The sequence below is a fragment of the Drosophila pseudoobscura genome, chromosome 3, assembly GCF_009870125.1.
Source record: "Drosophila pseudoobscura strain MV-25-SWS-2005 chromosome 3, UCI_Dpse_MV25, whole genome shotgun sequence".
Classification (NCBI taxonomy): domain Eukaryota; kingdom Metazoa; phylum Arthropoda; class Insecta; order Diptera; family Drosophilidae; genus Drosophila; species Drosophila pseudoobscura.
Window position 1 is genome coordinate 18,595,002 of NC_046680.1, and position 23,188 is coordinate 18,618,189.

The 23,188-nt window shown below is 45.1% G+C and overlaps 3 protein-coding genes across 3 annotated transcripts; 1 reads left to right on the forward strand and 2 right to left on the reverse strand.

The window, feature by feature from the left end:
* The first annotated feature begins 320 nt into the window (after nucleotides 1-320).
* Nucleotides 321-8,033, forward strand: babos. Its single transcript, XM_001361611.4, has 3 exons — nucleotides 321-765; nucleotides 7,232-7,444; nucleotides 7,504-8,033. The coding sequence occupies exons 1-3, from the start codon at nucleotides 705-707 to the stop codon at nucleotides 7,818-7,820; spliced, it is 591 nt and encodes a 196-aa protein (XP_001361648.2). The 5' UTR covers nucleotides 321-704; the 3' UTR covers nucleotides 7,821-8,033.
* Nucleotides 8,034-8,095: 62 nt separating this feature from the next.
* On the reverse strand, nucleotides 8,096-20,213 carry LOC4805208 (protein amalgam). Its single transcript, XM_001361612.4, has 7 exons — nucleotides 19,744-20,213; nucleotides 16,179-16,350; nucleotides 11,167-11,391; nucleotides 10,778-11,100; nucleotides 10,136-10,693; nucleotides 9,880-10,069; nucleotides 8,096-9,805 (listed from the first exon to the last, which is right to left on the reverse strand). The coding sequence occupies exons 2-7, from the start codon at nucleotides 16,240-16,242 to the stop codon at nucleotides 9,642-9,644; spliced, it is 1,524 nt and encodes a 507-aa protein (XP_001361649.1). The 5' UTR covers nucleotides 16,243-16,350; nucleotides 19,744-20,213; the 3' UTR covers nucleotides 8,096-9,641.
* Nucleotides 20,214-20,703: 490 nt separating this feature from the next.
* wrapper lies at nucleotides 20,704-23,159 on the reverse strand. Its single transcript, XM_001361613.5, has 5 exons — nucleotides 22,825-23,159; nucleotides 21,814-22,296; nucleotides 21,242-21,751; nucleotides 21,043-21,177; nucleotides 20,704-20,971 (listed from the first exon to the last, which is right to left on the reverse strand). The coding sequence occupies exons 1-5, from the start codon at nucleotides 23,006-23,008 to the stop codon at nucleotides 20,772-20,774; spliced, it is 1,512 nt and encodes a 503-aa protein (XP_001361650.4). The 5' UTR covers nucleotides 23,009-23,159; the 3' UTR covers nucleotides 20,704-20,771.
* Between the last annotated feature and the right edge of the window lie 29 nt (nucleotides 23,160-23,188).

Below are 23,188 nucleotides of genomic sequence, written 5' to 3' on the forward strand. Positions count from 1 at the left end.
AACAAGGCTCGTGGGAGAGCTTTATGTAAAGCCCTTGGCCCAAATCTGGCATAATTTTAATCCATATTTTCCTCTGTCTACATCCGTAAAGCCCTTTCGCTTTCATATTTATGGCCAGGAAATGCTTTCCTTCTATAAATATAGCCCCTGAAACTGAAACGAATGTTTTCAAAATACAATGTATTCCCGCCACACCGTCAGCGCTCTCTGAGCGCCCTCTCTCTCTCGCGAGCGCGCGCTGCTTACGCTCTCTCTTTGCCAACATGGCAGACCAGACAGGCGGCGGCCCAAAGCAAGCATAAGCGGACAGGCACAGACATGTTCATTCGTATTTCTGCTCTGGTGCCGAACGGTAATAACGGAATTTCGATTCAAGCTCGAGTTCGAATTCGAAAAGTACAAAAAATAGGTTGTGGATCGTGTTAGCACTGTGTTCTTGTGTGCGCTCGGGGAAAAATTCTGGAAAAAAATAATAGTTCTGAAATCAATAAAAATTCCCCAAGGAGAAAAGTGCTGACAGTGCTAGCCGGAAATTGGTACGATCCACCGTCAACATAATTACGCGGCATAATTCCCAAAAAAACAAAAACAAACTTCTACAAGTGACACAGTTTTTGATTTAGACAAAAACCAAATACACAACCCATTGGATACATATTCGTCGCCTGGTAGTGAGTGAGCCAGCAGATCAAAACCCATCAAAAATGATGTCCCGAAGAGCTCTGCTAATTGCCGGACTCCTACTGATCGTGGGCAGCTCCCTGGGTAAGTGCGGGAAATCAAAGTGAAGCGGCTTTGTGGGGTTAGAGTTAGACCTGATGCAATCGTGGGCTGTGTTCAGGGCATTATCTAATCAGACTTGGGGCTTGGGGCTGGGTGCTTGAGGCTTGAGGCCGTCCGACCCCGTGCCCACTAATCGCAGTGCATCAGATTCGGATTTGAAATGCAGGAATTTACTATAAATCGATGTGATTGTTGAGTTGCTTTTTCAAACTAGTTCTGACCTACATTTGTCCCTTGCCAGCAAAGATCTTAGACTGAACTTTGAGCTTTTTTATGGTTTTTGGCATTCCATGATTGGGATGATTTAGATGATTCAACTTTCGGACTTTTGGATGAGCGGATGAGCAATGGATGTTCCCCGGAATACTCGTTAGATTACAATGATTCATGGCTGATGATGATGATCTTTCATCTCCTGATATTTTTGCTACTGTGCAAATAAAAATCCGCCTTATACAAATGATATTTTTAGCTGTATGTGTATTTATTGTTGATAGTAGTTTGATTATTAATTTCTGCACATTTTACAGCCAGTTGCATCGAACAGTAAATGCAATAATTTATCGACTGCAGGCTGTCGCATTAATTCAGTTATTTATCACGACCCGATCCGATGAATGGTAGTTGAATGCATTCAAGTTTTCTCCGCTCATTCATTCAGTAGGAAATGAGTGTGCGTTGTGTGTGTGGATGGCATTTGGGGAGGGGACAGCCATAGCACAGCGAAGGCTAGAGGTGTGTGCCATTTGCCATTTGGCATTTGTGATTCCGAAATGGTTACGGCTGTTAATTATTCCAGACTCTTCTTATTGTCAGGCGGTCCCGGGCGGTGCCTGTCGAGACGACCCAGGAAATGAGCAAACAGCGGAATGGCAAAAACAATCCCATTGATAGCCGGCTGGGGTTGCGATCAGCAGCGATAGAGGCAGCGGCATCGGCATCGGATTCTCGGGGTCTCGCGTATTAATTAGCCCTCGACTCACCGCAAGACAGTAGGTAAGATTTCCGCTAAAGAAGCGTGTCTGAAGGAGAAGCGTGAGAACATTATTGATCGTGTCCGTAGATCACCTGGAACACCCTTTTCTCTCCGGGTGTTGTTTGCTTACCCTGGAGCCATAAACAATGCGATTATGATCAGAGTGATTGGATTGCCAAATAGGAGTAAGAGTCCGTTCCCGGCTAAGGATGGGTTTCTCTTTCAAGACGATCCCTTCTTGATCTTCTCACAAGTTTCGCAAGGAATTCTGCTATGTGTGTGTTTCCTTCTCTCTATATTTACCATATTTACTTAATATTCCATAGTTGTCTTGCTGAATGCTTGACATGGGTAAACAACAAGTCTAACTGATGATCATCAGATCCGAGGATTGCCATATACACACATATATCTTTCCCTCTCTCTCTCTGCCATCTCTTTCCCGCTTGGGGGATTGAATTACATGGCATTTTGTAGTCGGCTTGGTGCGAATTGAAAAGAGGCATCAAATGACCGCGAACATTGAAAGAGGAGCCCAGAAAAGCATGAAAAGAGATTTTGTTATGTCCCGGGATGTGGGGGAGTGAGGAGCAGTGAGGGCCCTGCTCTTGTCTGGGTCTTCTTGTGCAGATATACCTCCTCCTCCTCCACATCTTCCACTGCCTCTGGCCCGGGTGCATTTATTTTGGAATATGTGACTCATTGATGGTTGTCGGTTCTGGTCGTGCCACGGTTCTGTGTGTGTCTCTACTCCATTGCCCTGGCCTGGTATTCGTGCTGGGTTCTCTTGCCACGCGGCTGCATCCACTGCAGCACAGATGGGGGCTTTGTGGTGTGGGCTAGAGGGGGCAGAGTCAACGACAGCGACAGAGTCAGAGGCAAAGGCAGCCGGCAAAAGCGAGTTAAACAAACTCGTAACCAATTCTCTACAATTAAAGAATCAATTTACTTAACGTTGCTGGCGAATTGGCTGCCGCTGAATGGGTTGCCGGGGTGCGGGCATCGCATCCAAGAGGGAGTGCTGCTGCAACTCAAGTGGGGCATCATATACATATACATATACATATGGTATATATGTACATGTGTAGCAACTCGTACGTGTACATAAAACTCGGATGATCAGAACGATAATGAAGAACTCAACTGAAATGCTGATTCAGATGCAACAGAAGCCCAAAGCCGCAGATGCCTCGGCTTGGGATACAAATATTTTCAGAATTTATGACCAATACAGAAGAAGTGGCAACTTATGAGGGGAGAGTACATCCCCAGTACATGCTGTACGAGTAAGAGTACTCACCGAAATTACAAAGAAATATGCCGATACAAGCCATTTTTGAGCTTTAAATATCTTTTATGTGGGTTAAGTCCATTAAAGGATTATAGCAAATGTGGCATTTCCAATGATTCACCATAATCTATTTTTATTTTCTCAACATTTTCAAAAGAAAATCACGCAATTTGCCAAAAATCTGTCAAAAATAAATACCAATTCCCGAATAGTATCGCATTTCACATCGAGTTAGTTATTTATTTAATTATCTGAAATTTAAATATTAAAATTTATATCGCTATGTTTCCGTCATATGTTTATTGGTATTTTCTTTGAAATAATTGAAATTTTGGTCACAAAAAAGTCTCAAATTTTGTTGTGTCTTGTGCCAAAATGTCTGTGGAACCCATAGTGGGTCTCCCTCTGGATTCGGCTCTTTGGCGAACCAAGGGTTTTCGAACCATCCCAAATGGCAATAAATAACCCAAATCGAAGAACAAACCTTGCCCAAATAGTTTCTGGCTAGGGGAAGAACAAGAAAGGAGTGCCGCATATTAATTACAAGCCGCCAGAGAGAGCCACTTGAATGGGAATGGGACTCAGAATAGGAATAGGAATGGTAATGGGGAAAACACGAGCCCTGCCTCTCGGAGCAGTTTAATATGCGCTAGGCGTAGCCAGAGTCGCGCCTCGCCTTGCGCTCATCTACGACTACTACTCGTATGACTATGGCACTGACTCTGGCTGAATGACTATATAGTAGCCGTCTATATGGCCGTACCGACCCTCTCTGCTGTTGGCTGGGTGCCCGCACAATCCGTGGCACTTGCCCCATCTAAGTGCTGCCGACACGTGCACAGCCGAGAGGGGCATGTCTACGTTGGTGTGCCAGAAAGAACATACAGAATGGTATGTTGAAGGCGTCAGTGGACGATCACTGGGCACAATGGAAAATCGTTTAAGTGAAATCAAAGTTCTCTATTCGGATGGGATGGGATGGGATGGGATACATACATACATACATATTTGTTTTGGATCACTGAAAATCGAAATTTATTGAAGCCACTTGATGCCGGTCCTCGAATATCCACCATCCCCAAAGACCTCATCCATAGCTACAAGCACATCGAAAAAATAAAAAGGAAAATGAATCGATTAGAGAAATTGAAGCCGGGAAAAGCATTCATTTGAAATGCGCACTGGATTTGCATATTTTCTCTATTTAGAAAATGGAAAATGCTCCATTAGTTTTTGGCTAGCCGGCGCGACGGCAGCATCTGCCTGGATAGAGTCTGCACTCTTTGGCCAATTCAATCCCTCAATCCCTTCCAGGCACACGCCCGAACGGAATGCGAATAATGTGTGCTATTTTGGGCATCTGTCAATGATCCGTACATCTGCGCGAAACGATCCGATGCTACCCTCCCACCTCTCCCCACCCCCTCTATGGCTGTCCCTCTGCTCCTGGCCAATTGGGAATCCTCTGTGCGTAGGTAGTCTCGGGTCGTTTTATGATGTTCCCTCTCTTTGTCGCTTCGTGGCCGTAACCTGATCGCTTTCACAGAACCAGAATGCCATTATCATTATCCGCCTTGTCTCATGTCTCTATCTGCCACACACACACACACACGGATACACTCGCACACGCAGGCAAAGAGACCACCTCCTGCCACACAGCACAGACAATTTTCGGCTCATATAACGCACTCCATTCCACTCCGGGCCAGGGTCTGGCTGGGTCTGTGTCTGGGTCTGGTCAGTCACGTTCGGGGACAAGGGACAGGGCGAACCAGACAGACAAAGCTGGAATACACACACACACAGAAAGGAGATCAAAGATCAGAGAGCTGGCTCTTAATTTCCCCGGGCCTTATCACAGGTAGTAAAGACAACAAAAATGCTGCACTTGAATGATTCCCGGTCAGCAGCAGAGGGCCCAAAGGCCAGATGTAGTGGCCGGAGGGAGTGAGTGACTGGCATTAAAGCTAACTCGACTGTTTGGGTTATTAGCCGACTCTGAACTGCATTTTATTCCCTCTATTTCTTTTTTGTCGGAATCATGGTTATGATAAATTACTTTTGGCCCAGTTCTAAGTACCAATTAAAGTTGGGCAGAAACATGGGTTGGATGGAAGGATGGAAACTTGTATCTCTACAGATAGAAAAAACATGGACGTGAACATAATCCGGGGAAAATATAATTTTGGGATTATTGTTTATAAAAAGTTCAAATGCGAGGGGTACAAATTTGTAATAGCAGAGTCAGACATGTGGAAAATTACACCGTAAAGTTATGTTTTAATCAAATTTAAAAATGCTCCTTAATTATATGTAAGCATGTATCAGGATTCCCCAAGTTCTCTTTAAACGTATTGGGCCCCCCGTTTCACTTATCAAAACAGAAATACATTGAATCCACAAATTACTTTCAAAATACAATTTTTTATTACATGTTGAAGTGCTTTTATTGTTTTTTGTTTTTTTTTTGTACATTCCCAAATACATTTTTCTTAGAACTACGGAAGTTTTTCGCGTCCGGGCGGAAGGCAAGCAGATCATTCAGCCCAAATCCGCAATGAGAATTCCCTTTAAGGTTGTTGTTATTTCTTATCTTCCTGGTTCAATGGATTGTTTTGTGGGAGATGGGGGAAAAAAAAAATAATTTTTTGGGGATTTCTGTGTCTGCTGTTTGGTTCAATGTACATAAATACGAGAATAAATTTCTTTTATGGCCAAAGTTTACGACAAAAGAGCAGCCAACCCGCTCGGACAATGCGTGAGTGAATGTGCATTTTTTTAGTGAGAGAGCGGGAGGGAGGCCATGGCTCAGGGCACGCAGTAGGAATGCAAGTAGAAGAGAAAGAGAGTGCCCGACAAGCTCTTTCGCTGCTGTAGTTGCTGTTGATCGCTGTTTGCTTTCCAATTCCCATTCATTCCTTTTATTCAATCCTTTCTCTCGCACTTAATGGCAGGAACTGGAATTGGAACTGGAAGTCACCCTGTACTCGTGCCTTTGAGGGGAGAGTAATCTTCCTAGTGACATTTCGGGTCCATAGTAACGATCGATCTGTCAGGGTATCAAAAGTTTCGTGCTGGCGTTCTTTTATTTTTGATTTCGTTGTAAACTAAACCACGCAACGCTGAGCAGCAGAAAAGCGACACAACAGTGGCCATAATAAATAAACGCACACAGGAAGACAAGACAAGAGCACAAGCAAATGTACAAAATGTAAATTTAAACTTTTCACAATCATCAGACTGTCCCTTTTCCGAGGGTGTGTGTGCCAGTGTGTGTGCTTGTGAGAGTGCTGCAGTTGGCACTATGAAAATGGACATTGTTGTGAAATGCTTTCAATGCTCTGCTTCGGTGGTGGTGACACCACCAAAAACAAAAGTAGCCCACTGTCCCTCTGCTGCTGCCATGCCCGTCAGCACGTTACATGTGGGTGCGGCGGCGATCGCCCGACCGACACCGTTGCACCAACACCAATACCAATACCAACACCCCGGAAAGTGGGTGAGGATGGAAGGGAGAGGCAGTCCCAAGGTAGATTATATGGAAGGTAAAGCAGTGCGGGTGGCAGTCAACCACTCTTTTGCACTGCCTCACCTCCCATTTAATATACCTTGGGCAGACAAAGAGGGGGAGTATGCTAGTGTTAGGCACTAGGCACACTCTTGTTGTTTTCTCTTTCCGTACGCTCATTTTAATTTTCGTTTTTCATGTGACCCCATTTTACCGAAATGTTTTCGACAAAATATGTTTGTACATGCGTGTGCATGTGCATGTGTGCGGAGGAAAACGAAAAGAACGAAAATAATGAAGAATGGAAAACGGTGAATGCGAATCGCCTTTAACCCATCATCAGCGCAGCTGTCTGGCCCGTCCCCTCTCCCGTCTCGTCAACGAAATTGAGCTGCGAAATTGAGGGAACGCAAACAAAAACAAAAAAAAAACACAGATGCTGATAGCCGGATGATGATGGGCCTAATGCATTTCGAGTTGGTTTCAATTTCCATTTAATTTCGCTTAATTAACCCACCGACTAGATGTGGTGGTACTGCCACTGGGACCCGACCCCCCACAGCCGCTATTATAAACAGTAGAAGCATCATCGCTCGCAATGGGCTATAATTATGTTTTGGAATGGTGGATCCTGGAATTTTATGTCTAAACGTTTAATTTATCATCGTTTCAGTGCTCTCATACCCCCAGTCCGGCACTGATGAGGACGAAATGATGGCGGACGATGACTTTGAGTACGAACAGGATGACCAGGGTACGTCCAGTCAACAGGCCAAGACAGGCCAAATTCCAGCCAAGACCGACAGTGCGCAGCCAAACAGAACCGTAACCGTAACGGGCATCCGCGGCGAGGATGTGGTCCTTAAGTGCGACCTGGACATCACCCGTAAGTTCCAGTAAACCTTGCCCATTATCTCCTCTAACGACGCCGCTTTGACCTTGCAGAGAGCATCTTGTGGTTCTTTGGGAAGAACATCATCGCCAATGGCGGCACTTTGGTGCAGCCCAACTTTAAGCTGGACACTGCAAACTACGACCTAACCATACTGAAGGCAAGTCCACAGGACGCCGGCGACTACTACTGCAAGGCCCTGCCCCAGGGCTCCGTCCTGAACACCAAGGTGGTCATCGCCGAACATTCCCTCGATGCCATAGCACCGGAGAGCTCCACCTCCGCGTCGAGCAGTTTGCCCAGCCTTCCCGCCTCCCTTCTGTGGCCAGTCCTGACTGGAGTCTGTCTGCTGAAGTTCGGCAGACGTTAGTTAAGTCTAGTATTAGATTTGCAGAGATATGTATGTGCCCAATCCCCCCTTCACTCTACACTCTTCGCTCTCCACTCTTCACTCTTCTCACAGGAAAATGAGCATTTGAAGTCTTTGTTGATTGTAAATTTGTGTATTTGTAAAGACAAAATCAACTTTATTTATTAAATAAAAAAGGAACCAAAGTATACAGAAACTGCGGCATGAAATCAATATTTGTCTGAGTTCTCCCTTCGATTGGATCGCGATCTCTAAGAGATTAAAAGAATTACAAATTTGTTTAGTTTAGTTATATTTCATTTCTCTTTTTTGTGGATTCAACGAAATTACAATATCCATGTAAGACACTGGCTTTTTGATATACACATGTATGTATTGTATATATATATATTTGTAAGTATATATGATTCTGTATACATATATGCTTAAAGGTCGGCTGTCGAAATCAGGTTCTGTTTTTCAAAACTTTGTTTATGGAACTTTCTTTTGATTGATTTCTGGGAAGAATCAATTTCGCTTGATTGCTTCAGTTGGCACGTTTATTGATCAGCTTTAATGTTATAATTCTTAAATAAAATATATATAAAATATATTCTTACACTCACAATTTGATTATAGATACGCACGTACTATATAGTGTACATGGTCAGCATGTTATGGCGATTTCCCCTCAGGTATTGTAGCAGAATCAAAGACAAAGGTGTTTTGTTTGTTGATTGAGGCCTGATTATGAATAATTATATGTATGGCTGTTTAGCTCTCATCGATTTGTTCAGTATCTCTTAAGTATAAGTACATACGCATCCCTTTGTCTGATGTGTAATGTTCGTATCGTTTCTTCTGGTTCCCATTGAGTTGATGTGGCGTAGGTTTCGTAAAAATAGGTATCATATACATATATGGGTATGGTAGGTACACATATGTATGTCTAAGCTTTGGTCTAGTTTATATAATAATTCGCGTGCCATTCGATAGATCTCTACCCGCCTCCCTGCCTCCCTTTTTCGTTCTCCTTCTAGACCTCCGGTCACCCGTCACCCACTGATTCGCTCTCAAAAATGCTGTAAGTACGCTTGGCTATCCAAAAATATTGTGTGTACATATGGCAAATCCTAAAAATTCACTAGATCTTTACCCATTTTTGATCTACACTATGACCCACCGCCTGGGAAGGGACGACCTGCTCACACTGGACTAGATCCATGGAAGAGGTACACACCGTACATCTATACCAGCGTGAGCGCTCCCCAAAAAGTGGGCTTTCGTTTTATATTCGTTTTACGGTTCGGATTCAGGTAACAAGGAAGTTTCTCCCTCTCGTCCTCACTGCCACTACTCACATGCATACTCGTACAACATACAAAACAAATAAATATTACAGCTAAGGTTAATCCAAAGTTAATCCTTTTTGGGCGGTTTTTAACCGATCGTCGCAGATTTCTTTCCTTATCCATATCCACATTCACATCCACTTCCCATCCACTGTATACATTTTTACTTTAACTAAACTAAATTAACTTTAATTCGCTCGTAGTCCTCCCATTTTTGATTCCATCCTCTGCTTGGCACAAATGTTTCAGTGGCGATCGCTCCAGCGTGCATTATAATATGGGGATTAGCATTAACATTGACCCCAAGCAATGGTGGATCAGCGCGCATTAGCATTTTGTATAATTAGAATACTTTAGTTTCTTTTCCTATTTGCGTTTCGTGTGTGCGTGTGTGTGTGTGTATGCTGGTTTCTTTCGCTGCTTTCGCCAGCTAAGTGATCCGGAAATACGTATGTACAGTCCACCGGATGGCCCAGAGTGGCGGCACCCCTTAGAGCCGCAGCCGCAGCCAGAGCACGCTGAGACCTGCCAAGAAGAACGAGCCAGCAGGCAACTGCTGTAACGCTGATGCTGCTCCACCTCCCACTGAGCCCCCGATGCCGGCGCGCATGATCTGGTCTGGTGGAAGATTCATATCGATAAGCTCATTGGATGCTACGGAAAAAAAATGGGAATGGGTTGCAATACGAGTTCATGGCTAGGAGAGCACTTATATGAAGATGACTCACCGTCATCGTCCGCTAGGCGGAAATCATGATCTGGCGAGAAGTTGGACCAGCCCTGGGTGTTCCTCGTCTTGACGCGGGCATGCCAAAGGCCTCGTGCCGGCAGATCCAGCTGATGCGTGATCTTCCAGATGCCTCCCGTCTGATTATGTCGCTGCGTTTGCAGAACCGAAACAGTGCTCCAAGTGTACGACTGCAGGGAGATGAAAGAATTAGTCAGATCTCTCCGATAGCGCTCCAGAGGGACCAGATTGCTTACCCCTGTCAGCTTGTAGTCGAGCATGGCCTCGGACAGAGGCTGTAGACTGCGCACCAGCCAGTGCATGGTGACCTTAGTGCCGTCGATGGTCATGTCCTCGAATTGCGGCGTCTCCGGGTCATAGCTGAGGTGGATCTTTGCCTCGTTTGAGCCAATGGCGTTCTCCACGTGGCACAGATACTCGCCCAGGTCGCCGACATCGACATCCTTGACAATTAGTGTGGTACGATTGTGGCCGTTGTGGAAGGAGTTCTTGATCGAATACTTCTCGGACAGCTGCAGCGTCTTGCCATCCTTGATGAAGAAGCTGATGGCAATAGGATTGGCGCGATAATTGCAGTACATCTCGGCAGTGCCGCCATGCTCCGTGTTCACGTGGTGCCGGTGCGTGGAGACCTTAGGGCTATAGTGGACATCGATGGTGACCATGCCGTGAGGGGGATCGCGGCTCCCATCGTCGCCGAGGCACTGATACACGCCTGCGTTCATCTCGTCTACGTTGTCCAGCACAATGATCCCATCGGCCGTGTCCTCGGGGGATGACTCCACGCGCTGACCCTGAAAGTAGGTGTTGGGAAATGTGGGGGAGGGGCACGGGTAAGTGGATGTGGTAAGGATGATCTCGGGACCTGGTCAACATACATTAAACGACCACTTGATGCTGGTCTCTGCGGACAGGTACGTTCGACACTCGAGCTTGTGGTGGTCGCCCTGCCTGAACGTCTGCGAGCGATCCGTAACATCGCGATCGTCGCAGAGGATCGACAGCCGGGCGCCCACCCTCAGTGTCGTTATCTGTCGAACGTTCTGCGGAAGTATGGCACAATTATATTCGCCTGAGTCGTGAGACGTGACACCCCTCAACAGGATCGAGTTGTTCTTCATGCCCTCCACGCGGTTGCTGACCGAATTCTGGCCATTCGCAATGATCGTCGTGCCCTTGTACCACATCACCGCGTTGTTGACTGTCGAAAGAGGGAGTACTTATTCAATTCGGGTCTTTTGGGCGAGTCTTTTGTGGGTAAACTCACTCTGGAAATTGCGTGCATCACAATTGAGGATCACATCATCGCCCGGTTTGGCCTCGATCCTCAGTTCGGTTTGGTCAAAGTATGGCGGTGAACCGGACAGATCTTGGTTCTCGGGGGGATCTGCTCCTTCTAAATTATCACCATCGTCACCATCCGTATCGCCATAGTCGTAGTCATCGCCCTGGTAGTCTGTTTCCTCCTCAATGGGCGAGCCATGACAGAGAACTGCAGATAGAAAAGAAAGCGTTGCATTGTGGATCATTACGTCATTGGATGGTGTAGGGAAAGGTACATATGCAGGGAGTGCATGAGTGCATGTTTGTTCCTCTGTTAATGGGAACTGATAAAAATCACACAACATCAAGAACAGAGCAATGCTTCCAATGAACGGGAAGGGAAGGGAAGGACTACAAGCGAACTCATTTATGAGAGTGCAGCTCAGAAGCGGAAATTAGTTTTGGACCGGAACTAGGGGGAGATACACATATTTGCAGAAACTTGCAGAAAATTGATTAGTAATGTTAAAGGTGTGGTGAGTAAGTGAGTATCTTTTTCGACACTCTGACTAACGCCTAAAGGTATGCCTCATCATCTGTGGTTCTTTTTGCTCATGCCCCATCTGCGTGTCACACAGCACATAGAAAATACATGGAATAATTCCATCACATCACCTTAATAACTAATCTCGTATGCAGATAACAAACTAGATACCATGAGGGTAATCCTCGCCAAAGCCTTAAGTAAATTTTCCCGGCCATAAACGCATTGGCAGTCAGCAGAGGGTTCTTTGGTTATGGAATGTTAATTACCCCTTGAATTACATACAATGGTTGTGATGGTGACTCCTCCTGTCAGATCGTATGCAAATCATTTGAGTCACACTTCAAACCGCAGCTCGGTGTGTTTTAGCAATTACTATTTGCATGCCATATGCGTCTCTAACGGGTAAAAGTGGGCTGACTCATGGCTAAAATCATCATCATAATCATCTTGGTTATACTCGTTTGGCTACGATGGATATTGGTGGATTGCGCAAGTCGTTATCAATTGCCGATAAAAGCTTTTTAAGGTAAACACTTAGTCTCAAGCCGGCAAGAGTCATCGAGTCGAGTCGAGTCGCCACGGCAGCCAAACTCGGAGCCAGCTATCTTATCCAATTGCTGCCCCTGGTCGCATCCGCTTGACGCACAGCCAGACGCCCCTTTTATGGAGTGGCCGCCTGGACAGCTTGCCATCGTCTCAACTCAAGAGGATGGAGTGACCTTCACCGCCCGATCCATCCTATTCGGGGGGAAGCTGACGAAATTGCAATCTTCAGCTGCAGCCTTCGCCCGCTGTTTCCGCTCGTGTCAAGGCCACAACTACACTGTACAAACATATGTACATATATGTAGTATATATCAATATCCAGAGACTTGGTTCCACATCCCAGCGTACCCAATTGTTGTCCGTAAGTGGGTCAGCGCCAAAAGTCACAGGAGAAGTGCAAGGCAGAGGCAAGTGACTGGCTTTTCGCTCTCGCTCTTGCTCTCATGCGTCATCCGGCTCCCTGAGCTCGCATTGTCCTTGGAGCGATGTTGGGGGTTGAAAATATGTGTTAAAAAACGGAACAACAGCCACAGCCCCCACTCAGAGCCAGTTTATCCATATGGATGGTTGGATGGATGCTACTTTGGGCGCTCTCTCCCTCTCCCTCTCCCTTTCTCTCGCTGTATGTAATCCTGCTTTGAGTGGAACAATGGCGTCGGGATGTCGCGGCGCCAGCTCCAGCTCCAGACTCTGGTCCCTCATCTCTATTGCTCCCCAGCGAACGCTGTTGCTGCTGCGCCTGCCACTCCCTTTGTCTTAAAAGTTCAATTTTGTGCTATACGTACACAATGAATGGCCTTTTGTGGCCTGCATTGCGCCTGGGGCGTCGTCTGGAGCATGTCGCATTCCTATGACCAACTTTTATGATTTTTCCGTTCCTTTCGAGATGAAGTCATGTTCGATCGAATCGGAGCTTGACAGTTGTCAATACCCTCTTGCTATATTGATTATAATTTCTGCAAGGTTCAAATCAGAATTGTCGATATGGTATTCCCTAAGGATGTGTCTTCTTTCTTGGTGTAGGTGCTATAAAATCTGCAGATGTGATTGGTAAGAATCAGTCTATGATGTGCTTAACCGATTCAATTCAAAAGGAAAGCCCCACTTTTGCATCACCATATTGTGGGGTGCATATTCATTATATTGCCCCAGATATACATTTGCGTGTACATTGTACATTGATATGCACCTCATACAGACTCCTTGTGGCAGGCGCCAGTCACACTCATCAATCGTCATATCAGCGAGGACAGTCCATAGCTTCGACTGGCTCATTGATAACTCTGATTCCAGATTCAGTTCAAGACTGTTTTCGGTATAGGTTTGATTGCAATTTCATGATCATGCTGTTTTTGTTGTTATTGTCTGTCTGTCCCACATATGGTCCGTTTAGGATCGTATGAGCTATGAGGTCACTGAGTAAACAGTTCTAGAATGGCCCACATCCACGACCACCTCCACGTTCATCTCTGAGTCAATAGGATGTGTATAAATAAATTATGGCATACTCCCAGATGCCAATCCAAAAATGCACAATTTCCAAAATATCGAAAAGATCGAGGAGCAGATTCGACAAAGTCAGCAATAGTCAGGCTATGGCAGTGCTACGTCCATGGATATCTGATTTTTGATGGGGAGGTCATAAAAGTGCCAAGAACTAGTCGAGTCCACATGCCAGGGGTAGGAGAAGGTGGCTCCGTTCTACGGCTATATACGCCGATATATCTATATGTACATAGTACATAATTCGATTCCATGAATTTGCATAAAGTCACAAAATGAAACGAGGAACAAGCGCCGAAAAATCCAGACACACAATAAATGGAAAATGAAATCAATTGATTCGGCAAATCAATTCCCCTCCCCAAAACAACACAAAAAAAACAACCAAAAAAACCGAGGGATCATGGGAGGGGCACGCATTCACTCCGCACCCTCTGGAACATTTTGATTGATCAAATCATTGATTTATTATGCGATCTTTATTTTTGGATAGCCAGCGTCTCCTCGATCGTTCCCCATGCGAATGAGTAATTTGAGAATGTTTTTTCTAATTTTTGCTGTTGTTGTGTGTTTGGAAAATACCGAAACGTATCCAATGAAAAATCAGCCAAAGTACTTATGTACTTTTTGCATATATACCGACCAAAGCACTCTATTTTCGTTATTCGTAGCCCATTAATTGGGTTCCCTTGGAATGGGACTTGTTACCCTGGACAGACCGCCAGCGTAGTAAATAAACAATTCCCATTAGGGGCAAGTATTTATCAACTCAAATTATGGATTTAGAAACTGCCAGAGAATCCATCATAGGAACAAATATTTTCGTTTCGGCTGCTCGGAATGTTATGAAACATTTACCTACAGTCTTTACAAATTTGTGTGTGTTTTCTAGGCCCAATATTCTTTGATATTGTATTTTGGGGCAGCCCACAGACTGGCGTTTGTGGAATATTTTTGGCTATCCGCTGCTAACAGTTGGCTTATCTCATGGCTAAAATTGGAAGAAAGGAACTTTTAATTAAAACCAAAAAATTAATAAAAAGCCAAATATTTTTCATTGTCGGTGGTCGCACCAAAGGGAAATACACATCACATGGCCTTTTGGCCTGGCATCGGGACAGACAACTGATTATATAGAACATTTGTGGGTGGGGGGCGTTCCACATAGAGACACAGTACCCCAGCTCCAGCACCAGCCAGCAACAGACGTTGGCTGCGAGAAGTTTACGAGCAAATATTCGACATCAAAATGCCATTCTTTGCACAACGTTCGTGCACAACAAATATTTACTCTATTCATTGGAGTTTGAATACACTTTCAGAGGGTATTACAATTTTGGTACTCCCTAAAAAATAAACAAAATTACTTTCAATTAATTTTGCAAAGATGAAGTTCTGGCATTAAATAGTGAATAAACTTTTAAAAGGTACTGCCAGAGGATGGAAAAATCGGGGTGCTGCCATGAGATCTTCCCCTTTTTACAGAACACATGGCTCCCACCAGAACCGCAGACTCCCCCCATAATGGTAATGCAGAGCGGTGTGGAGAGGCAATAACTTTCCAAGCCACCGTTCCACAAGCATTCCCCGGTACGTACGAGAAGCGGAATGTTCACCGTTATCAACAATTTGCGCCATATCACCGAAAGCGAAAGAGATAAGTGCTTGCCCCTCTTTGGCGATAAGATATGCTTGTTGTTCTTTCCACTGGTACGCACACACACAAACACACTCGTATATGTATTGTAGATACCTTCGAGTGTGTGAGTGGAATTTACGCAAAAGATAAGCTAAGGTACGCACGTGGTTACTGGGCTCCACGCAGCTACAACTACACCTACACCATCGTATCTAAAGTTTTCACATATGTATGTGGGTATTGTATGTAGGCTAACAGCATTGCTCATGCTTATTTTCGTCAGATGTGTCGGCGGCATTCAATTCATAATTTCTGGAATCTTACGTAAATTCATTCAACAGAAGACATTAAAAGGTCGTGACACTTTGAGAACATAAATGCCAACCAAAGAAAATCATTTACTCGGGGTTTAGTTGAATGAAATCCCCGAAATAAACATTACCTATGGATCGTGCAATATGGCTTAAGTTGGTTAAGTGACAGATAAGAATTGAAGAGTCGATGCAATATAATATGTGAAAGGTGACTTGCACAAAGAGCACTATATGTATATTTATACACGAAGTGGTGCAAAGTAGTAGTGCAGTAAATTTCCCAAACGTATATTCCCATTTTTCTGGAAATTCCTATTTCTATTACTACAAAAATTCCCCCTGGATTCTCGGTTACCCAATCAATCGCTTAGCTCGTGATGTCAAACCCCCTTTGGTGGCAATCCCTTGGAATTAGTTCGAATTAGTTATTTGATTAAATAGATCATTAAGCTGAGTCCTTGACTTACCATAAAATTGTCCAATTAACAGACAAATGAGCAACAGCCACGTCGAATCTCTCGCCTTAATCATGTTGATTGCTTTTGCTTTTGATTTGATTTTGTACTTTCTGTGTTGGTTTATGGGCTGTTTCTGTTGCTGTTTGGTTTGGTTTTGGTGCTGTCGGAGGTAGGTCGTTAACTGCAATTAATATGTTTGGTTGGTACTTAATTAATTTGCTACCCAAAATACAATCTACAAGCGCGGCCCCAAAACGGGAGCCGCCAAGACAATCGAAGACATTGATAATTTTTTTTGGTTTTATGATTTCTTAATTTCGCTTATGCGTTTTATATGCGAAAAGCGCTCCGGGCCGGAAACATCTAATTGAGCTGTACAAAATTGATGGAAAAGCGCGGACTACAAACGAATTTTCGCAACTACTGCCGTGCCGTGCCGTGGCGTGGAGTGGACAAATTTTCAATCGTTTGGTAAACCGTCGCGTCGAGCAGTCGAACACTTGGCCGGGTTATGCAAGGCGCACTCATGGCTGGTGTGGTCTGGTCTGTTTGCCATTTGCTCTCCGTCGATAAGTCGTATCTCGAAGATATTATGATCTCTATGCGAAAAATCGCCATTTGCTATTGCTGCTGCTGTTGCTGCTGCTGTTGTCCAATTTACAGCTCATGGTAGGCTCTCTCCCTCTCTTGGTCCGACTCAATGCCAGTAAAGTGGGTCGAAGTGGGGTCTGCAGTGGGAAGGGGGTTCTGTTGGGTCAGGGGTGTGCCAAGTCGAATAGCATGCAAATGTTTATGCATATAAATAAATTAATGTGCAAATGCGAAAAAATTGTACAACCAGAAAAGCCAATGAAAAAATGCCTATACAGTCAGGCCACACTTGTACAGACCGTGTAGTGAACACTAGACTACAAATTCGGGCCACTAATTTAGAAGCTGTTTGCATACAGATGCCTTGCATAGCTCTCATACGAGCCGCACAGGCACAGTGCACGATTCGACATGAATACTCCTCTCCGTCTGTTGCTGTGTCCGTGTGCACATATTTGTTCGTGTGCTCAACTCATAAAACAAACAATTTCGCAATGTCTGACGATCATAATCCATAGCTGATGCATTTTGCAAAAATATTTGAAAAACAACATTTGAAAAAGTTTCTACTGAATGCACGTATAGTCGAATTACTGACACTCTTTTTGCCAGCAAAAGTCTATAAATGAATAATATTTTCCAGCTCTTCTACACTACTTCAGCCATCGTACTGTTAGTTGTCTTTCTCCTAGATGTATGCTATGGCTTTATTCGGCTAATATCTAAGAAACAAAAATATTATATTCAGATCGCAATAAACCTCATAAGAGCATCGATACTACCACTTCAGACACCCTGTGATGTTAGAATTGCAACATCGAAATACTCGTTTGATGATTCCATCAGGTTATTAGACAGAGAGCATCCAAGATAATTTAATTATTTATTAGATTTTTCTTAGATATTATCTGGGGACATATACATACATATGTATGTCTATTAGGAAATGTCTGAAAAAATAAACCTATTCAATGGAGTTAATATCAAACAATATCTCATATGCCACGGCTATCGAGTAATGTATCTAACTATCTCTACCTCATCGAATCTACAAAATTAGATTTCCCCGCCCATGTAGCACATAACCCCCTACATTTCACACACCACAGCGAAAACTAACTGACGAGCTGTAATTTCCGCACATTCACATGCTAGTACTCATTTTCCCACAACTATACACAGAACGAACACATGTACATACATATGTACATACATTTGGAAGTGTCAACCATTTCAAATATAGTACACCCGTTGACACCTTCCTCTAACGACGTGACTACAAAAGCTCTTGACTATCACTAAAACAAGATTTACCGCTCAAACAGACGTCAGCCCTGGCACCACCCAGCCATCGTACGGATCCAGGCTGTATAACAATTAAGAAAATCAAAGAAACAGAGACTGGGTGTGGGGAGAGATTGGGTGAAGCGTGAAGAGTATAGGGAAAGGTGCAAACTTAGTTCTTTTTGTTGTTGTTTGTCGCTTTGTCTTCTATTCTTCTTCTTCGTTCTCTTCAAATCAGTGCCTCTTTTTGTTGTTGTTGTTTTTGTTGATGTTTCTTCTTTGGCGTTTTGTTTATTTACATTGCGCTCAGAAAGTTTACACACACACACATCCACACACAAGCACAATTACTGCACTTGTGTGTGCAGGCGTTGGAGAGTGAGCGGAAGAGCAGCGGCTGCTGCAGCAGCTGGCTTCAATCTGTGTGGAATGCTTTTTGGGGGGCAGTGTACTGCACTTGCACTTTGCCGCCAGAAAAAATGAATTGAAAACTTTGTTTTATATACCCTTTTTCACTACATCACATTGATATCAACAAGAATCCAATCTCTCATTTGCTCGAATGAAGTGTAGCATCGATCCATCTGTAAGGGTATCTGATGGATCAGCCCCAAACAAGTAAGAAATTTGTTTTCCATTGAACGTTTGTTTGCAGTTCTCCCTTCTCTACCTTTGCCACCCTGTCTCCACCGTCTACCGTCTGCACATCCTCTGCAGCAGCTGGCCCTTCTTCCGCTGCCGCTGCCACTGCTCCTCCTCCTCTTCCTCCTCCTGATATTTTCGCTTTCGTTTGGCGATTTTCTTGGCTTCACTTCGCTTTCGTGTTGCTTGAGGTATGTAAGTACGTACGGGTATATATTTCTGCTGCTGCCAGTTTGCCGGCAAAGCGACAACTATTTTACATATTCGTACATATTTATAGAATGTGGCAGAGTGCAGACAGAGAAAGAGAGAGAGAGAACTGAAACTGAATCTGAATTTTGGCTGCAGATTGAGTGCAGTGCCAAAATGCATTCTAAGGCGGAGCGGAGGATGTGGGGCACATCTGTCACACTTGCCACATATTTGTGCGCAATTATTATGAATCATCGAACCGGGCCCAAGTCCGAGCCCGAGCACGGCCACAAGATGAAGTCAGAGTCGAGGTTCATTGGGTAGAGTCTGGGGCAGGCTTCACGGCCAGTTACAGAATGGATGCGATGAGAAGATTGTTTTTTTTTATGTTGTTGTTGGTCTCGGTTTTGTTGTATTTATTTAGCCTGGGCCTAGAGGAAGAAAACTGGTTTTGCTGGTCCCGTACCCCCAGATACCGACGAGAGATGAGAGCTGCCGCAGAGCCGCGGCCAGCAGCAGCAGCAGCAGCAACAACAACCACAACAAAATTCGGTTAAAGCGTTAAAAAAGGCAAAAGACGATGTATTGTAGTGCTTTTTTTTATATTTTGTTTCTTGTTTTTTTTTGTTTTTGGTTTTCCTTTGAATTTTCGTTTTTACGTGAACACGAAACCGTTTAACACTTGCACTTGCAACGCTTTCGCCCAGTTTTGGCCACGGCTAAAAGGCTATTTGAGCTTAATTTTACAGATTTCCGCGAGAGTGGTTCATCTTTGGCACAGCTGTGATTTGGTTGCTTAAAGTCTAAGGTTGTGCGAGGGCGAAGCCGAAGGCCTGCTGGTGTTAGATGGAGACTTAATAGAGACCTTTGCGCTTCAGATTCTTTTCGTGCCCGTACGCGATGATTTTCAGACGAGAACTGGCCAGTGGAGCGCGTGCTGGGATGCCAAAAGCGCTGCCGTTGCCGCCGCCACTGCCAGAAACGATGGAAACGAGCCAGCGAGCGCCAACTCTCCCAATGCCCTCGCTATTTCTCTCTTTCTCTCTCTACGTCTCTGTCTGTGTCTCGTGTGTGTTTGCTGCTGTTTCAGGTAAACAGTGTTCCGTTTCCGTTGTGGTGCCAAAAGCCATGGGGCTACATAGTATCCATCGGCATAGAGCACGAAGCGGGGGCCAAGGCGAGCGAAGCCCGCGCTTTGGGGCGGGATGGAGATGCGGATGGGGAACAAGAAAGATGCGTTAGCTGCGCCGCAATGTCACTGTCAATTGATGTTAGCGGTCCATAGAGGAAGCCCTGGCATAGAGCCATATATACTAGTATATCAGATGTCCAGGCTTTGGTGTCATACAAACGATTTTCCCATGTTATGCTCGGAATCTGATATTTCTATTCTTTCTTTAAATTCAATTTAAAACTTATTATTTACATAATATTGATTTCCTTACAGGGGAAAAACACTTCCCCCGACACCTTGGCATTAAAGTCATAGATCCTAATTTTGAGCATGGGTCTAGTCCACCATAATCCTAATACCGAGTTCATAAGTTATAAAAATACATTTTTTGAAATTTAAAACAGACTTCGTGACCAGTTTCTTTTCTAAGTACTGATATTATTCTAAATCAAGAAGTATTACAGATACATATTAAGAATTCGTCAGAAAGTATTTGTGAAAATGTACCGCCAATAGATTATTTGACTATGCTACCAGTAAATAATCTCATCTTAGTCATTTTTGTTTGTATTTAGTCACACTATCACATGGAACCTTATCTGTCTATCACTGCAGATACTTGATTCATTTCCCCTTAATGATGCAAGCATTTCCTTCTCAAGAATTTGGTGATACTCATTTATTTGGTTCAGTACAAAAGCATTCTGAATTATGGATTCCTACTGGTATTTGAAGACTAATATTAGGCATATGGAATAGATCAAGGCCCCACTGAGCCCACGGCCCTCAGCTGATCCCGAATTGAACATCATGCTGGCCCGCAGAGTATCCGATCTCTGGGTAATTTCATTCTGGATGTCTTCCTCCTCGGTGACATCGTTCAGCAGCTCAGATTCCGTTGAATAGTTGGGCAGCTCGACTGTTGGCGGAACAATAGGGAGCTTAATGGAGGACACGAAATGCTGAAGCCCATATCCGGTAAACACTTACCCTCTCCCCCCGTGGCGAAGCGTACGATTTTGCTATTGTCGCTCCATCCGAAACTGTTTCTCCCCAGGACCGAGACCTCGTAGAGACTGGCCGGCTGGAGGCCATGCAGCGTATACGTGGTGATGTAGATGAGTCCTACGGAAGAAAGAATCGGAGTGGGTTATTTTGAGCGATGCCGGTTGAAGTTCTTTTGCAGTACCATTTGTGGCCTGGGCAGGGATCGTGAGCTCTGTCCAGTTGGTTCGTATCTGCCTGGTGACATTGTTGGACGGGATCTGGCGGAACTTCAGCTTGAACTCCATGATGGGCATCAGGCTCTCCGTCTGCCACACCAGCACATGCGACGTGGAGCTCTGAGTGCCCGGATTAATCTTGAAGATGCACGGCATAGGCCGGCCGGTCAGCTCAATGCTGGCACTCCTCGCACCGATCCTGTTGGTTGCTCGGCACTCGTACTGGCCCATGTCCGCGTTGCGCACGTTCTTGATCACCAGCAGGTGGCGAACGTCGTTCACGTAGTGGTCTAGGGAGCGGTTGGACTGCAGCTCGGTCTCGTGGCTGGACGAGTGTGTGCCCAAGGCCACGGGCAGGCCGTGGTGGAACCACTTTACCGTAGCCGCCGGCGCCGCCTCCACAATGCACTCAAGATGGGCACGCGCCCCCAGCTTGGTGTAGACCACCGATTGGGGGAGATTCACCTCGGGGGTAACTGGAATTTCAGCGATTATTCAATGATTTCAGTGCAAAGAGCGTCTTCCAGATGGGACTCACACAGCACATGCAGATAGACGGAAGCGACGGCCTGCTCCCCCACGCCATTGCTGGCCAGGCACTCGATCAGACCCGACTGACTCCGCGACTTGATCTCCGTGATATGGCTCTGCCGGTTGCCCGTGCTGCTACCTTGGAGACCCAGGGTATGTCCATTCCGTCGCCAGCTTATCACCGGCTGGGGCACGCCCTGAGCCTCGCACACCACCTCGAAGGTGGCTCCAATCTGCAGCTCCGTCAATCCGCTGGGTTCGATGAGGACGCGGGGCGCCAGCTGCACCTCGATGGCGTGCTGCTGCACCACATGGCCCGAGTCCGAGTTCATCTCGCAGTAGTAGTCCCCGGTGTCCTCCGACTGTACGTTCGCCACCTGCAGGCTGCCATTGGGCCAGAGCATGATGCGGTCTGGGGGCAGAATCTCCGGGTGCCGGGAGTCCACTAGGGCCACATCGTCTCGGTGCCAGCGCACGTATCGGAATGGAGCTGCAATAGAATTTAACGGCTTTGAACATATCCTACACTACACACGTAATATGAGAGTATCTGTAGTTTCATTTCATGTATTGCTCTATTGAGTATCTTGTTAAATCAAAATACCGCATTGCTCTCGCTCTTTCTCTCCATCTTTATGGTTGCATCTCTTTCATATTGTTAACCCCATCAAAACATAATTGTTGCTGTCAATAATCCTTTAATGGAGATGAGGGCTTGGGCTTACTGTTCGGGGAGGGGTCACCGGAATGACATGAGTTCGGTTTATGTGTGTAGCGTTCAATTAACAGAATCCCCGCTTCTGGACTCGCTCCCTCGGACTCTATTATGCACGGATAATAATACCTTCATTTGTTCCATTGTGTGCTCATTTCTTCAATCGAATTAAATGCCATTGTTATGGCCAATTTCGCTGGCTGGACAATTCTTTGACCGTTTCAAGGCTAATCGTCTAAGATCTACCCATAAATCGCTCTCTTCAGTTAGCAGTCAACAAGGATTAGATGCCCTCCCACTTACTATTCAAACTGCAGGGCAGCAGGACTGTATCGTTTTCGAATGTTTTCACTGTAGTTGGAATACTCTGGAACTTCTGGCTGTTCTCCAGATCGTTGTTGAAGTCCAGTTTGCCGTGCACTAATTCCAGGACGAGGCCCACAAATATCCAGCAATCAATGGCGCACTTTTTGGGTAACATTTTCATTTGTTGTTTAATTTTTTTAATTAAATTATACCGAGATTGGATAATTTTCTAATTCAGGGTCGCGTGTCGTGCCGGAATGGGTTCGGTCCGGTCTGGTCCGCGACGAAGTCAACTTTGAACTGATCGCTGGAGCTGTGATCTGCCATGGGCCACTGGAAGCGTCTGTCTGTCCCCTAAAAC